Below are 17516 nucleotides of genomic sequence, written 5' to 3'. Positions count from 1 at the left end.
CCTGACGCCCTATTGGGTTAGGCGAGGCACTGGAGTGCCCAGCTGGGTTCCAGGAGCCTCATTTCTTGAAATTAGTTTTTACACTGAAAAGTTTTGCATATTTTTATGGAACATAATATGAAAATAGAACAATGTGAATTCAGTGTCTGGCTTATCTGATCTGGTGTGCGACATTGTGTTTAGGAAACTTGCATAGAGACAGTCATTTGAGATGTTATCTATAGTGAAAAGAAACCTCTCAAATTTGTTTTTAAAAATGAAATGAAGCCATAAAAGTAAACAACACAGGCTAAAATGTATAAATTTTACATTAAAGTGACATTAAAGTCTTCTTATTCAAAATCTTTAGAGAAAAGTGTTCCACTGAAAAACGCCCCACTGAAGCCTGATGCATAATGTCAATACCATCCTTATTTTGCTTTCTGTTTTATTCTTCTTTTGTTTTTTTGTTTGTTTGTTCTTTTGGGTTTTTTGTTGGTTTTTGTTTTTGTTTTTCGAGACAGAGTCTCTCTTTATTAGCCTTGGCTGTCCTGGAGTAGCTTTGTAGACCAGACTGGCCTCGAACTAACAGCAGTCCGCCTGCTTCTGCCTCCTGAGTGCTGGGATTAAAGGCGTGCACCACCACACCCGGTGTGTTTTATTCTTATACTTGTTTTTAAACTCTTTGACGGTGTCGTGAGTTGCTTTTGCCTCCTACAGCCCCCCTCTCATCCACTGAACTCCTTCCTGACAAGCTCCCCCTCCCACTTTCCTGTCTGTTTTTCAGTATGGTTACTTACATGGGAGTGGGTAGGGGCATAGTTACAGGAACATGAGCACCTGCTCAGTGACTACACCACTGAAGACTATGACCCCCCACCCAGCCGTGGACCATGGGTATCTCCCAGGAGATAGGTGCCCCCTTCAAGAGCCCCTCCCACATCCATGATGTAATGTCAACAAGCCAGAGGAGTTTTTATTTTTCCCACCAAATTCCTCTGCCTCAGCACATCTGAGTGGGGAGCCCAGAAGCTCACACAGACTTGCTGGAAAGCTGTTTGTTGAAAGCCCACTGAAGCCTCCCTCCTCCCCTTTCTGCGTCACCTCCCCGCCTCCCACCTATCTCTGCACAGGTGGCCAACAGAGCTGAATTCCTGGGGTCAGGACTTCTCCAGAATGACTGTAAAGTGGGCACAGAGCAGTTCATTGGCGTTTTTGCACAGAATCGGCCAGAGGTGAGTGTCTGACTGCTTCCAGGTGCATCAGTGGAATAGGGTCCTGAAGTCTTGTTTCCGCTCTTGGCAGGGCCTGGGAACTGACAAAAAGTAGAGACCTAGGGCCATGGCACTCCCACCCACATGCCCAGCTCTGCCCTGCAGCAGAAATGGATGTCCTATCCAAGCTCCATGCACATTGTTCCTGGAGCCACAAGGAAGGAAAAGCTATGATGAAGAGGCCCATGCAGAGCCAGGGAGCAGATTTGAGACCCGCGCAGGGCCAGGGAGCAGATCTGGGCTGTACGGACATGAAACCCAGGGGTTATACACTAGGGTAGCAGCAAACACAGCCTAGAGGTCTTTTTGTTAGCCTTGGCACACACAGACTCGCTGTTCCTATTTTACCTCCTTTCTCCCTGCCCCTAACTTTGCATTTCTCTAGTGGATCATTGCAGAGCTGGCCTGCTACACGTATTCCATGGTGGTGGTCCCACTCTACGACACCCTGGGCCCCGGGGCTATCCGCTACATCATCAATACAGGTGAGCCCCACCCTCCAAGAAGCAAGCAGCCCTCATTCTTCAGCCTCTTGGCCACGCTGATTGTTGGGCATTCATAAAAGGCATTTTGCTTCTCCTCTTGGAAAATACTAAGGTATTAGGCAGACATAGTGGAGCATGTCTGAAATCCCAGCACTTGGAAAGTTGGAGGAGGAGGAGGAGGAGGAGGAGGAGGAGGAGGAGGAGAAGGAGGAAGAGGATCAGAAGTTCAAAGCCATCCTCCATTGCACAGCCAGTTGGAGACCAGCCTGGGCTATGTGAGACTCTATCTCACAATTTAAAAATAATAAAACACTAGGACCCTACACAATGGCCCCTGACTTGGCCTTCTGAGTCTAAATCCTCCTTATTCAGGCTTCACCCAAACCCTCCTTCCATAAGTCTGGGATGCCATGGGGGAACCTCTCTATTTTTTTTTAAAGATTTATTTTTAAGTATACAGTGTTTTGCGTGCATGTATTTCTACATGAGGGCACCAGATCTCATCATAGATGGTTGTGAGCCACATGGTTGCTAGGTATCGAACTCAGGACCTTTGGAAGAGCAGGCAGTGCTCTTAACTTCTGAGCCATCTCTCCAGCGCCAAACCCCCCTCTATTTTTTTAAGAGGCTATGGCCATGTAAGGTTCCTGAAGCTTGGCATCACCATTACTGTTGCAGTAAATATCCCTGGGCAGACCTGGGCTGAGGGGGGCCCTATCTGAAGAAAAGCTGAACGGTCTATTTTAGGATGCTCCCTGGCCTTTGCCCTTGACCCTTGCTAGTGCTCACAGTATACATGATGCATGACCCTCATAGCCTGTCTTACACACTTATTTATACACAACCTGGTCTAGCAGCCTGCCGTGTCCCGTTCAGTGCCAGCCTGCACCTGCTCAGCCTGACTCTCCCCTTTGGCCCTTGCAGCGGACATCTGCACGGTGATTGTGGACAAACCTCAGAAGGCTGTACTTCTGCTGGAGCACGTGGAGAGGAAGGAGACTCCAGGCCTCAAGCTGGTCATCCTCATGGAGCCATTTGAGGATGCCCTGAAAGAGAGAGGACAGAAGTGTGGGGTGGACATCAAGTCTATGCAGGCTGTAGAGGTGCGAATCTGAGTCTAGGATGTTCGCTGGGTTATAGCTGGCTGGCTGCCAAGTCGCAGCTGCTAGCTACTTGCCTCTCTCATGCTCTAGGGTGGCCCTTCTGGGCCCTTGGGGTTCATCCGTGGCAAGACAAAGGCAGACTTTGTAAGGAATGATGGAGGAAGGCCTGGGGCTTGTGCTTACAGGCACCCTCTCAATTAAAACTTTGAGACTGGACGGGCACGGTGGCGCACGCCTTTAATCCCAGAACTCCGGAGGCAGGCGGATCTCTGTGAGTTCGAGGCCAGCCTGGTCTACAAAAGTGAGTCTAGGACAGCTAAGGCTACACAGAGAAACCCTGTCTCGAAAAACCAAAAAAAACAAGAACAAAACTTTGAGACTGGTCCAGCCAGTGGCCCCAGGCACCAACAGATGGAGGATGGCACCTGCCTGAGAGACACTCACATGGCCTCTTGAGCTTCTCCACTTGCAGAAAGTGTAAACTTGTGTGTGCCACAGGACTGGATGACCCGGGAACCTGGGAAGGTTCTCGTCAATAAGATCCAGACCCTCCCAGAAGACCTTTAAAAATTTCATTTTTCTGTATATGACCACCCCAGAGGCATCAGACTGGTGCCAGTGTGGGGACTAATAGAGAGACGCAAGGCATCCTGGCCTCCTGGGCCTCAGATTTGCTCAGTAGCAGTTGACCTCTACCATGCTGTATGAGATAGAGAGCCCAGCCCCCAAGCCTTCCACTTGTCCTCATGCTGCACTGGCAGCCCCTCTCCCTGCCTCCCCACCGCCCCCGTCACTGGCTGCTCATCTGAAAGCCTAGGCCATTAAGCCGTTCTCTTGTGCATGTTTCCCAGTATGACCCAAGCGAAGAGGCAGGAGGATAACGCGTGGCTCCTCCCTGAGCATCAGGCTCCCTGTCTACAGCATGTGGGGTGGGCCTGTGACCCCTCTGTATCCCCCCTCTTTCCAGGGGCCTCAGGCAAAAATATGTCTGAGGAGGGACCACTCAAGTGGCATTTGTCACCACAGCCCATGTCAGGTCAGGGATGCTAAGCTCTGGACTTGGTATAAGAGCAACGCCTACTATGGTGAACGACTTTGACTTTTTTTTTTTTTTTTAATTTATGATAACCTTTAAACATTTTTTAAAACAGTCTTTTCTTTGTTTCTTTCTTTCTTTTCAGGACTGTGGCCAAGAGAATCACCATGCCCCCGTGGTAAGCTAATCTCCCAGCAGGCACTGGTGAGCAAAGCAGTGAGTAAGGCTGGTCTCTTGGAGTTCCTCAGCACACAGTGCCGGGTAGAGAGGCCAACAAGTACCTCCACATCAATACCTCTATGCTGATAAGCAGCCCCTGTGCCCAGCCCAGGAGTGCTTACCCAGCTGCCCACCGCTGCTGCTGCTGCGGGCTGAGGGCCCAGGCAACGACTGAGGGCAGGAGGGACACAAAAGGACTTCCAGTCCTTGCCACCCTCTGTTCCCTTGTAACATTTTTATAGAGAAGTCTTGGTTTTCTTTTTCTCTCTCAAATGTTGCGAACCCCACAGAGCATGAGACGGACAGAAACATCCAAGAACTAGAAGCAAACCTCGTGGTCCAGGGGCCTTGTGGCATCAGCTGTCTTTGTTTCCTGCTTTTGTTTTTGTTTTTAAGTGTGTCTGTGTGTGTTCGTGTCTCCATGTATGCAGTTGTTTCTGCAAGTGTATGAGAGTGAGTGAGTCGGTCCAGCATCAGCCTTAACTGATTTTCTTCAGGCACCGTTCTTTGAGACAGGGCCTTTCAACTGGCCTGGGCCTTGCCAAGTGGGCAAGGCTGGCTGGCCAGGGAGGCCCCCCTCCCCAGTCTGATGGGCTCTGCCTCTCAGCACTGAGACTACAAGCCTGAGCCACCATTCTAAACTTCTCTTTGTTCATGGTCCTTCTTTGGGCTTTTCCGGGGGCCATCCCATGTGCTCCCACCTGAGTCAGTTTGCAGTCATGGTCTTTGCTGTCTGGACTGGGCATTGAAGGAGGAGTTTCTCACAAGGCCTCTGGCTTCTAGGCCCCCTCTTTCTCCATCTTCCCTACTCCCTCACCAGCCCTAGTGAGCTCTCTCCCAGCCAGGCTAGCGCTCTGCTTCCTAGAACCCTCCACAAGTACCCCAGGTATTTTTACATGTCCCCTGGCCAGGCTCAGCCCCAGAGGACTGCTCCATGATGCCCCAGCATGCCCTCTGTCCAGCACCATGGTGACTGTGCCCAGACAAGTCCCTTCCCAGGAGCTCCCTCCATCTGGATAACTCTGGCTTGGCTCTTACATCTCACTTTACACGCCACCTGTTCAGGAAGGCCTTCCTGTGTGTACATGGACTAGGTGGGCTCCTAGAGACCTAGGACCATGGGCCCAGTGCTGCAGCTAAGGCCCAATGCAGAGTGTGGGGTGTTGTAAACAGCTTAACAGCAAGCCATGCCTACCAGAAGGGGAGGGTCTTTGGCTTCTGCAGCCCAACCCCATGTCAAACTCTGCTGGAGTAGGGAAAAAGGGGACCAGGCTTGAGGTTGGTAGGACACACAGGCATCCATGAACTGTGATTCTTTGCTCTTGCCTGGGTGCTTACCTGCCCATCTTTCCAGCTAGAGCACACAGGAGTGTGTAACATGCCCAACACATCACTTGCTACAGAGCACACCTGGGCGTGGGCGGTAGAGCGGTGCCATGATTCTCCCCCCCCCCAACATACGTCTCTTCTCATCCCCGCAGCCCCCACGGCCTGATGACCTCTCCATCGTGTGCTTCACAAGCGGTACAACAGGTAAGCTGAGGTCCAGGTGCCCCCGTTCCCGGCTGCCTGGCAGGAGACTTCAGGTATCTCTTGTGCCCTCTGTGGGGCAGACTGAGCCTGATCCTGATCTGCTACTGCCATTGGCTCCCTCCTGCTCCCACCGTTGGCCATGCTGGGCAAGGCAGAGCCTGGCGGATGCAGAGAGATGATGAGGGCCAGCATCTCCTAGACCTGGGACAATGGACCCGAAGCAGCCGGGTCCCAAGCTGGAGGATGGCCTCCGCTCACAGAGTCATTTCTTTGTGGGAAATAGCTTTCCCCTCTGCTTTCTGCCCCTGCCTGGCCTTTGTGTCAGAGGTCAAGGAAGGAATATGAGTTTAAAACCCCATCCCTATCCCTCACTAGAGTACTACAAACCAATCACTTAAGCCCTCTGCCGTCACTGTCCCTAAGTCCTCACCTGGGAGGAGGTGGACAAATCTACCAAATAAGATATGGGGTGGGGTGTGCAAGGACACCCATGGGCAGGACCGCGAGGAAGAAGACATGAGCGTAAATGACTGTGCCCGGTGCTGACCAAGGGGTAAACCAGCAAGAATAATCTAGAAACACTTCCTGGAGAAGGTACAGATACAGCACTTTGCAGTCTTCGGGGCCCTGTCCCTGCTTCCACTGTGCCGCTGGTCCCTCAATGCAGTCTGTGAGGGTAGCAGGCTTGACAGCAAACCAGCTCCACACGGAGGCTCCGAGAGCAGCATCCTACTCTTTGAGCTACCCTCCCAGGGGCCTTCTCACTGCTGCCTCTTTCATCTGATGACTCAGGAAACGTCTTAGGTACTTTGCTATTGCTGCAATAAAACCCCATGACCAAGGCAATTTACGGAAGGAAGGGCTTATTCAGGCTTGTGGTTCCGGTTAGGGTTAGAGTCTGTGATGGTGGACACAACAAGGCAACAGGTGGCAGACATGGTGGCCGGAAGCTGAGAGCTAAGAACTCACACCCTGAACTGCAAAGCAAGAAGCAGAGAGAGCAAGCTAGCAGTGGCAGGAGTCTTTAAACTCTCAAAGCCTGTCCCCAGTGACATACCTCCTCCAGCAAGGCCACGCCTCCTAGACTGCCCCCAACTGGGGACTAAGTATTGAAAAGCCTGAGACTATAGGAGACATTCTTGTTCAAACTATCACTTGCTTCACCCTGAATGGACAAGATGTTCCCAGCATTCACTTTCAGTCCAAGAACTGACCAGCCTCATGATAGATCTCAGTGGGCAGTGACCTGGGATTCCCACTGTTTTCCAAGAAGAGCCTACACAGCATTTGGGAGACCCCTGGCCAGCCACCTGTTAGTAGGTCTCGAGGAGCGTGGCTTTATCAGACGGAAGATGGAAATGGTTCAAACCCATTGCCTCAAGTGGGCTTAAAGATTTTTTTTTTAACTGTATTTTGTTAAATCCTTTCAGTAAAGTAATACAGCCTCTTGTCTCCAGAGCTAGCCCAGAATTTTAAAAGTGCCCTTCAGGCTTATGCTGCTTTTAAAATAGCACTTCCTGAAGTCTTTTTTGGTGTTGAGTTTTATAGATGATTTTTTTTTTCTGGTGACATGGTTTTGGGGAGCAAGTCACTGTTGTGGCTTTTAGCTTTGGACCTCTTTGCCTTCTAAGAGTAAATAACTTTGGGATTTTAGTTTCTTACTTGGTCAATGGTGCTGCTTTTTTATCTGGGGAAATGCTTCAGGCTATTGTTGGAATATGCTGTTAGCCAGCTAGAAAACACAGCTGTCCGCATAGAAAGCCAAGCTGGCCTTACCTAGCCGTGCAGAGGAGCAGCATACACGGGGCTGGAAAACTGGTTGGAAGTGAGTGTGCTAGGCCTTCTGCTTTGAAACTGTGGCTGGTGCCAGGCGTGTCTGAGGGAGCCAGCAGGCCTTTGGCCTGATACCATCCCGCTATACCACATACTTGGACTTCCTTGGACTTAGGCTAAGCCTGTGTTGTGCCGATTACGTTCATCCTCTTGTCAACATTTCATCCACACTTGTCCTCAATGCCACAGCATAGCCACATGCTTTCGTCGCATGCCGAGCATCTGGCTGTCAGCCTTGATGACAGCTATGCTATTCTTCTGGTGGAGAATGCAGGAAATACGAGCTGACACTGGCATTTGGCAGGATCTTCCAGGAAGAGTTTCTTCCAGCCTGTAATAGGAATGTCCTAGAATCAGTCAGTGCTTTGGAGCCCCTACTCAAGCCAGAAGAAAACAAAATCTGTCACTTCTGTCTGGAGCCAGCTTGTACCCAGTCATGGAAAAATACCTGCCAGTGCCCTGGGAGACACCTCAGCACCCTTGCTAATAGTAGCCTTGGAATCACGTGACCCTCCCCTTCAGCTTCAGTTTCCATGGATTTTTAAGTGAATACATTTTGTGCAAAGTGGGTTAGCCTCTGCGTGGGAGCCGAGAAATCGGCAGCCAGTCTCACATCACTGAGACGTTGGCCTGGGTGACAGAGTTTCTCACTGTGCCAGCAACAAAGACAACGGCAGGAAATCTGCAGTTTCGTGATGCAACCCAGATTGCTTGTGGGTCTGTCTAGGACGATTTCCGTTCTTCGAATGAGCAATCGGAAACCTCTACATCAGTTTAAAAGACGTTCTGCCGGAGATGTGGATTCGTCCTGGATCCAAGCAGCAGGCAGAGCTTTCCCGAAGGCTCACCCCTCACTCCCTAAGGACATGGTTGTTGTCAGCTCCCAGAATCTGTGATGGACACCTGCTTCTCCTTCAACCTTTGGGGTCACACTTAGAGGTGGCTCGTACAGATAATCTGAACATTCCTAGGAATATTTCAAGAGTTCCGTGGGTTGTTTGTAAAGTAGCACTTGAACCTGGAGGAAAATTTCTATTTCTAAAAGGCATTTTGCTGGAGAAGAAGACGGCAGAGAGATGAAGAACAGCCATCAGTGTCAGGCTTCAGGGAGAAGGTCGTGGAGAATTTTCGTAAAAACAAAACAAACAAGCAAAACCTCTCTCTCCGATCCTCAGACTTCTGCCCTGGGTTTGTGTTGATTGTATGCATGTCAGCCAGACCCACAGATGCAAAACTCTGTGGCACAAGGATCTATATGTGACACTCCTGTTGTGTATCTAATATCTGGAGAATGATCCTTAGAAAATTCCAGAACCTGAAGGTGAAAATTGCCAGATGACTCTCAGTATACCTTACAGGCTCCGGGACTCAGGATTATTATCTTGAGGGTCAACTAGGAGAGACAGCATGGGCTCGGGCCTAAGGGAGCACTCGGGGGGAAAAGCCAAGCATAGGGGAGGCAGACCCTGTGGGTCTTTCTCTTTTCCAAAGGAAGACATTTTGGTAACTACCTAGTAGGAAAAAAGAAAGTCACTTTTTATGTAACATATCCATCCATGTTCCCGGAACCACCTCTGTGGTTGACACGACAGGGGAAAGGACAGACACACAGGCTGAGACCTCACCTGTCACACATCTCAGGCAGAGGAACACCTCCGTCACTTGAACTAGAAGATGAGGCTGTGACTGATGGCAAATGGGTCACCTTCAAGATGAGCAAGCAGCCTCAGGGGATATAATTATGAGGAAGATTTATTTTTATCTCCATTGCTAAATTCCACTTGATTGAGGAGGGAGGTTCTCTCTCTCTCTCTCTCTCTCTCTCTCTCTCTCTCTCTCTCTCTCTCTCTCTCTGCCCCTGGATAAATGTCTTCCTGGTCACTATTGTGCAATAAAGTGTCCCATGGTCACTGTAAGTCACAGAATGAATTCAGAAACACAGTGTTAGTCCAAACCAGGACCCTCCCTGTCCCTATGGGGGTTGGCATGGAGGGAGGGCACTATTTCCCATCCTTCTCCCCTCTCTGCTGCTGCCTCTGCCCCCCCACCTTGTTATTGGGGGGATTCCGCCCTCTCCCACCAGACTTGGCATGGGGGATCAAGAACCTGGAAGTGTGTTGTGGAAATTGGGAGATGGTTGAGGGAAAATGTCTAAAATGTATACTTTGATTGATGGGTATTTTTCTGAGTTCTGATGTAGGCAATACCTCTCCTGGGGTACCTGAACCCTCCTCCACCCCATCCTAACTAACTCTGTGGGACTTAACTCCCTCCTCCAGTTTTATGGGGAGGGAGTGTGGATCAGCAGCCTTTCTCACTGATGTGGCAAAAAGCCTGACCAAGGCAGCTTAAAGAAGGAAGGAAGGGTTTCCTCCTGGCTCATAATTTAAGAAAGGATAGATGGAGTCCATCATGATGGGAAGTCCCAAGGCAGCTGGTCACATTGCAACAGCAGTCAGGAAGCCGCCAGCGATGGATGCTGGTGCTTAGCACACAGTCTCGGATCACAGCCCATGATAACGCTGCCTTTTATTCAGGGTGGGTCTTCTCATCCCAGCCAAAAGTCCCTGACAGCCTTGTACAGCTGTCCGAAGGATGGTTTCCTAGGTGAACCTAAATCCTGTCCAAATTAACCATCACAGCAAGGCGACTTTACTGCAGGCGGACCAGCCTTATGCCCCCTCTCCCGCCACCTCAGGCTGACTGTCAACTACCTACTGCCTCTGGGGTCTGTCACTTGTTTGGCCTGTTTGTAATCACTGGGCCTCCTTCCTCTCTTTACTCACTGGCTTCCCTAGAACCTGTTAGCGTGTGTGTCAGTTTAGGCTTCAGATTGAGAGAAAAGACTCAAGTACTCCGTGTAACCCTCTCCAAAGAAATCTTCCTCGCAAATCTTGCTTCTTTCTCTCCTTTTTGTTTTTATTTTGAGGCAAAATTCACATAGCATATAAAATTAATACCTTCCTTTTATTTTTTGTTTTGTTTTGGTTTTGGTTTTTCGAGACAGGGTTTCTCTGTGTAACAGCTCTGGCTGTCCTGGATTTGCATTTTAGGCCAGGCTGGCCTTGAACTCAGAGATCTGCCTGCCTCTGCCTCCCAAGTACTGGGATTAAAGGCATGCGCTACCACGCCCAGATAACACCTTCCTTTTAAAACAGAGTCTCAGTGTATAGTCCAGGCTGGCCTTGAACACATGGAAATTCTCCTGCCTCTGCCTTCAGTGAACTGAGACAAACGACAGTTGTGAGCCACCACGTCTAGCTTAAATGAACCATTTACACTTTGTTGTTAAATATTTTAACATTTGTTTATTTACTTTGTGTAGGGGTTGGGTAGGTACATCATGTCTTGGCATGCCACGCCACAGGACATATGTGCAGATCAAAGGATAACTTTCAGGCTCCTAATTAATACCCTTTCTTGCTTTCTGTTTCCAGGGAACCCCAAAGGTGCGATGCTCACCCATGGGAACGTGGTGGCAGATTTCTCAGGCTTTCTGAAAGTGACAGAGGTGAATAAAGTAAACTTCCTATGCAGGTGTTTCTCAAGGACACACTTCAAGTTTTACTAGCAGGGGTGTCCGGCCTTTTGATATTGCCGCACGATTCTCTCATCTTCAAATCCATTGGACCATATTCACAGTTTTCCTAAGATGAATGCGCTGTAAGGGCTGTAGGCTGGATGCGGTCAGAGTTGTGTTTTGTTGTTGTCATTATTTTAGAGTTTTGTCATCTGGGCAGCTGCTTGCAAGCAGGAGCTTCTGTATTCAATAGAGAAACATCACTTTTACAACCGCTTTTAACCCCCAATACAGTTTTGTTTTTTGTTTTATGGTTTTTGTTTTGTTTGTTTTGGTTTGGTTTGGTTGTTGTTGTTGTTGTTGTTGTTGTTGTTTTTGGTTGGAGTTTTACTATGTATTCCAGGCTGGCCTCAAAATACCTGATGCTCCTGCCTCAGTCTCCCAGATGCTGGAATTTCAAGGGCAAACCATCAGACTAGCTTTCGGCCCCAATGTGGAAATGACCCACACCCCAACATTCACTTTATATCAAAAAGCTCTCGAGCACAGGGTGGGGGTGGGGAGCATGTAAACCCGTTTTTCATTTTCCCGCCTCAGAAATGAGCTCCCCAGGCTCCTGTGTGTACCTTTATTTCAGAAGCAAGCCTTAATGACTTGCTTGTCAAGCAGGCTAGGGTTTAATTTGATCGTTTTGTGTTCAAGGACTACTAGAGTCAGAAATAGCGGCAGCAGCTGCTAATTGTAAGGCTGTACTTTAAGGTAACTGGAAAGTCCAAAAAGCTCGCTTTCTTGGTCTGACAAAAGCATGTTAGTGTTTAGAAACAGCTAAGGAAGGAGGACCTGTCCCGAGTGGGGTGAGTACGTGCTATAGCTTCCTTTGGGAGAAAGGAGGCCAGGCCCTTTCTCCACTGTGGAGACCGCCTCTCTGTGAGTGTGTGCCACGTGGTGCTGTGACACATATACTCCAAACACTGAGATGCTTTGGTGGGAAACTGAGGCATGGCTGCTGGCTGAGACCAGGTTTGGAGCCATGATCCAGGATCCCAAAGTTTGTCCAAGTTGGTTCCAAAGGCAAAAGGAGAGTTCTCTGATAAGACAGGGAGCAGTTAGATCCCACTGAGGGAGTCCCCCCCACCCCCGCTGCCAAGGCCCGAACACTCTGTGTCTGTGGGACCAGTCTCATCTGGGAGGTGGGCTAGTGCCTGGCTTGAGCCTTCCCCTTTAAGGAAGGGCCTGATTCCCAGCTGTGGCTGGCCACCTGTTTGTGGCTTGGTCCCTTCTCCTCTGCCATCTGCCCATAACTCAGGCCAGCTGGCATAAAGGAGGTGTAGGACCCTCGGAGCCATTCTCTTGACAAGGTCTAGAAAGTGCCGTCAAACCAAGGGCGCATGAATCTCTGCTCAGGTGGCCCAGTCTCTCTGGCCGGTGTGATAGGCAGGGTGGGGAGGGGAGAGAGCCAGGCTGGCGCCAACACCAACAGACAGACTACAAGTGAGGTGCAGGCCGTCCTGAGAGGAGACTTCCCTGCGGAGCCTGGCTCTGCTGGTTTATGTGTGCTTCATGTGGCTCTTTGCTTCTGCAGATAACCTACACCCACTGGCGCTGCGACCTAACACTTCGCTTCCTATGCTGCCTCTCTCTCTCTCTCTCTCTCTCTCTCTCTCTCTCTCTCTCTCTCCACCTTTCCTCCCCACCCCCTCCTCCTCCTCTCATCATTTTATCCTCACTTCTCACCTCTCTCTGTCCTCATCCTCCCCCTCCCCCCACCCTCTGTCCACCCCTCCCCCATGACCATTTTTCTCTTTATTGTTTTATGACTCTCTCGTTGTCTTCCTGTCAGTGTTTCTTTCCTTTCTGTCTCCCATGCCCGTCACCTGCAGAAAGTGATCTTTCCGAGACAGGACGATGTGCTCATCTCCTTCCTGCCTCTGGCTCACATGTTTGAGAGAGTGATCCAGGTAAGACACCTACCTGGCTGACTGGGACTTTGCCTGGGCTCCCTGTGTTTTCTTGCAGAGTCAGTGGGCTCCCACTTGTGCGGATGTGCACTTTTCCTATTTGCCTTTAGCACACATGTTTGAGCGAATGGTGCAGGTAAGGCCCTGGCATCAGAGAGGCACCCTCCGTGCCTAGAACCCACACTCACCACAGGGTGTCACTTGTCACTTGTCACTGGTGGTGTAAAATAGAACTAAATACTCCATTCTTGGACGGTAGCACAAGGGGCCAGAGGGATGTGAGGACCTTGGCCACCCCACCTGTCCTTCCTAGGAGCGGTGCTTGAGGGAACACCCGGCCCCACCTCACCTTTCTCACACGCACACCTCGTCTGGGAGAGGGCCTGGTTGGTGGCATCTGGTCCGAGAGGATTACAGATTCGCCACCCCCCAGCTCTGTGGTACTGCTCTGTGACAGCCAACATGCTTCTGTCCCATAACTCAGACACTCCTAAAAGACAGAATGAAGTAGTAAAATGTGGCATTGAACTGTCATGGCTCCTAGGGCTATAGACCTGGACTATGTAAGATTGGTCCTGAAACAGATCTTGTGAAGGCAGAGAGAGGGGGAGGTTGGGAAGGGGGGAGGGGAGAGGGGAAGGGAGAGGGAGAAGGGAGGGAAGGAGGGGGAGAGAGAGCAAAGAAAGGAATCTATACAGGATGGTGAAGTGAAAGAATTTTCCATGTACACGTCACTCAAAGGACCAGCCTGTGGATAAAATATATCTTTCAAGTATATATGTCTACTCCGTCTGGCGGGAGCTCTGGTGTCATGGAGCTTGCTTTCTGCCTCTCGGGGCCTGGATTAGAATGCCAGCCATTATTGTCAACTAGTTTTATGCAGCTGGGCACTTTACCTCTCTGAGCTTTGCATTCGTCTCCCACAAGTGGTCATGCTAGAAACACTGTCTTCCTTAAAGGGCTGCCCTGGGTCTTAAAGAACAGAGAATGTATAAGGCCCCATAGGAACTAGCCAGGAGCCCCTAAGTCTCCCACCAGCTCTAATACCTGGGGAGAATGGCACATCACACCACAGCTGCTGAGATGTCTATGGGAAATCCAAAGCCTCTAGGGACCTGGAGTAGACCCATTTAAGGAGTGTAAATCATAGAACATTTCAAAGACCTGAGTTTCCAGGATGGGCTGGGGTGGCTCGTGTCTGCCTAGGGTTGAGAGTGGGTGTGAAGGGGTGGGCTCCAGACCAATAAGAATGGTTACTTTAGGATCACCCCGTTTGGCCTTCTCCGTAAGCCTGATTGGGACTTAGTGTAAACGTTGTGGGTGGGCCACTTGGTGTCTTATGGCAGCGGCCAGAGCTCGGTGGGGGTTCTGGGGATTTCCCACGGAGGGAAAGACATTGGGTAGCTCTGGCCTGCAGCCAGGAGTGCCCACCCTACATGACTCCCACCTTCTTATTTTCTTCCTTCAGTCTGTTGTCTACTGCCATGGGGGCCGAGTGGGCTTTTTCCAGGGAGACATCCGCCTCCTCTCAGAAGACATGAAAGCGCTCCGCCCCACCATCTTCCCTGTGGTCCCACGGCTGCTTAATCGGATGTATGACAAGGTGAGTCTCACAGACCGGAAAGTTCCTATTCGCTGGCGATGGACAAAGTCTAGGGTCTGAGGAAGGCTTTCCTTCCCCTAACCTACATCTGAAAACTCTTCCCTATGGTTCCTTCTCCTGTTTTCTTCCAGCCTCTAAAACTCTGCTTAAAGTTGCCTTGCCTTTTGTTCCGCCTCCTCCCCTTCCTTCTTTCTACCCCATCCCCAAAATGTGCCTGGTCTTTGCTACTGTGAACCTTTGGCTTCATGCCACAAATCCAGTGACCTCTCTCACAAGGTTACACTGGGACATGGCTCCTTTCCTGGCTGGTATGGAACCGTCTTTCTGGAAGATGTGTTTAGAAGGAAGATAGCCAGACTCTGATAGCTGTCTCCTGCTCTGTGCTCCTCAGATCTTCCACCAGGCAGACACATCATTAAAGCGTTGGCTCCTGGAGTTTGCGGCAAAGCGCAAGCAGGCTGAAGTCCGGAGTGGAATCATCAGAAACAATAGTATCTGGGATGAGCTCTTCTTTAATAAGATTCAGGTAAAGAAATGAGGCTGTGAGAGTCTAGAGTGACGGCTAGTCTCATAGGAGAAACGGAGACGGTTGTACCAGTGATCTGTAACATGGTGAAAAAATAACTCTGTACTCATGAAGGCAAAGCTTAAGCTGCTGCTGGAATTTTAAAGCCATGAGGTTTTTTTGTTTTTGGTTTTTTTCCTTAATTTTTGGAGATGCGTTGTATTTGCTCAAAAGCAACCAGCAAGAAGGACCCCTGGGTTAGCCACACTCCAGTAGATAGCCTCACACCCATGCATAGATGGACAGCACAAGCTGGACTCCATGGGATGTTAAACAAACAAACAAGAGGACAGGAAGTTGAGAGAGAGGTGAGGATCAAGGGTAGACTAAATGGAGTTAACAGGAGGAGTGGGGAATGAATGTGTTAAGATTCTCAAAGAGCTTATTAAAAATAGTATAAGCATACATATGTACATAAGTATTTTTAAAGCCCTTACAAAGTAGGTCCTTTAGCCTCCACTTTGCCTGGGTGTTCAAGCTATTGCTCCACTGAGACACCACATAGGCCTCCTCTTGCCGTTCCCAGTAAACTGGCTATGGTGGGCTTTCAATAGCACTTACTTCTCACCAGATGAACAGGAGTCCTCTTTCCCTTTTCTGGTGGCCCATCCCTCCAGCCTCTCCCAGGTCAGGCCAGCCCGCATGTGCTCCTTGCTATAGCGCCACCACAGCCCCTCTGCTCTGCACCACCCAAGGAATCTAGCTCACTGGTGGAATCGACTCGCTCTTTTTCTTGCTGTTCTGTTTTTAGCCATGAAAATTAATATTTAAACTCTTGGCCCAACTTACAGAAAACAAAGTGTTTCAAGTGTCCTTTGTCCTCTGCAGAGCATAGTAAATAAAGCATGGTATTGATTTGTACGTGAGAAAAAGACGATGCCATGAAAATGGAAGTTGGAGAAAATTGTCTTAAGTAAATGTCTGGGAGGCCTGTGAATAATGAGGAGCGAGGAGGCAGCTGAATCATTTAAGGAGGGGGAGCATGGTGTTTAAATACTGCCTCGTGCGATAATGGCACTTATCTAGGACTGGCTACGGAGGAACTGGCCATACTGTGCACTAAGTTGTCTACTGATCGCATGTATTAGGAAGAAGGGACTTTCTCAGCGTGCAGCTTTCTACCTGCTCTGAGCCCCAGCATCCAGGGTCCAATTGTTGAAAGTTGACCTTGAATGAGGACCGTCTCACGTGTCACCATCATTGGCAGCTTTTCTCTTCCCACAGGCCAGTCTTGGGGGGCACGTGAGAATGATCGTTACCGGAGCAGCCCCTGCATCACCAACAGTCCTGGGGTTCCTACGAGCAGCTCTGGGATGCCAGGTATCGTCATCGAAGGCCTTCCCTGGGGATTGTGGGATATGTGCCAGGCAGTACAGCTATTGCACTTCCCTAGTACTGAACAAAGATCCCAGGGGGCCAAGCCTTTCCTTCTGTGGGTGAGAAGAGCCCACTGCCACAGAGAACTAGACTGGCCATGCCACCGTTTGGGAACCCCCCCCCCCAGCTATATCCACACTGGGACAGTCCTTTACCTGGGACCTTGGAAGTTTTAGCAAAAGGAAAAGAAATCAGATCAACTATACAGACATAGTTAGGAGCTGATGAGATGGCTCAGTGATTAAGAACACTTGCTGCTCTTCCAGAGGACTTGAGTCTAGTTTCCCACAACCACATGGTGGCTCACAGCTGTCTGTAACTCCAGTTCTCGGGACTCCGTTGTCCTCTTCTGACCTCCACCGTCACTGCACACACACGGTGCCCATAAATATATTCAGCCACATGCATACACATGAAATAAGTGTTTTTTTAAAATAAAATATATAAACGCATTCTTAGTGTGCTGAGGGCTCTGTACCACTGTACCCAGCCTCTCTACTATCTACAGCCTTCAAAGCATCTCCCATCTCAAAGCAAGAGCATGGAAAGAAGAGCCCCAGATGTGTGCTGTTATTTGGTTATCTCTAAGAACAAACAAAAAGAAACATATAAAACAAAACAAAACCATCCCTTCATTTAATCCATTTACTTAAAAGCTGCCAAGTTCCTGCAGGGGCAGGGCAGTGTGTCATGGCTGCCGCATAGTTTCCAGGGAAGTTAACATGTCTGTTTCTTAAGTACAATGCTTAACTCTTTTTTTTTTTTTTTTGAGACAGGGTTTCTCTGTGTAGCCTTGGCTGCCTTGACTCTCTTTGTAGACCAGGCTGGCCTGGAACTCACAGACATCCACTTGCCTTTGCCTCCCAAATACTGGGATTAAAGGTGTGCGCCACCACTGCCCAGCCCCAATGCTTGACTGTTGTTGTTGTTGTTGTTGGTGTTTGGTTTTTGGTTTTTGGTTTTTCAAGACAGAGTTTCTCTGTGTTATCTTAGCCATCCTGGATTTGCTTTGTAGACCAGGCTGGCCTCGA

General features: G+C 49.6%; 1 protein-coding gene and 1 long non-coding RNA gene across 6 annotated transcripts in view; one reads left to right on the top strand and one right to left on the bottom strand.

Annotated features, from left to right (window-relative positions):
- Positions 1-17516, top strand: part of ACSL6 (acyl-CoA synthetase long chain family member 6) — a 67179-nt gene that overhangs the window by 26731 nt on the left and 22932 nt on the right. For 4 of the 5 annotated variants that reach the window (XM_084762797.1, XM_084762794.1, XM_084762796.1 and 1 more), the window contains exons 5-14: positions 1113-1214; positions 1639-1738; positions 2663-2841; positions 4023-4055; positions 5578-5629; positions 10900-10973; positions 12863-12940; positions 14409-14543; positions 14935-15069; positions 16333-16428. In XM_084762797.1, coding sequence (XP_084618923.1) covers positions 1113-1214; positions 1639-1738; positions 2663-2841; positions 4023-4055; positions 5578-5629; positions 10900-10973; positions 12863-12940; positions 14409-14543; positions 14935-15069; positions 16333-16428 — 984 coding nt within the window. Of the gene's footprint in view, positions 1-1112; positions 1215-1638; positions 1739-2662; positions 2842-4022; positions 4056-5577; positions 5630-10899; positions 10974-12862; positions 12941-12998; positions 13077-14408; positions 14544-14934; positions 15070-16332; positions 16429-17516 lie in introns of all 5 variants that reach the window. The other variant, XM_084762795.1, reaches the window with a different exon arrangement.
- On the bottom strand, positions 10980-15815 carry LOC311586668. Its single transcript, XR_014775613.1, has 3 exons — positions 15670-15815; positions 13290-13430; positions 10980-11222 (listed from the first exon to the last, which is right to left on the bottom strand). It is a non-coding gene; the product is annotated as an uncharacterized lncRNA (long non-coding RNA).

This window comes from Acomys minous (assembly GCF_964271855.1).
Source record: "Acomys minous genome assembly, chromosome: 16".
NCBI lineage: Eukaryota > Metazoa > Chordata > Mammalia > Rodentia > Muridae > Acomys > Acomys minous.
Note: the sequence above shows the minus strand (reverse complement) of the source record. Positions and strands in the feature narration are given on the sequence as shown.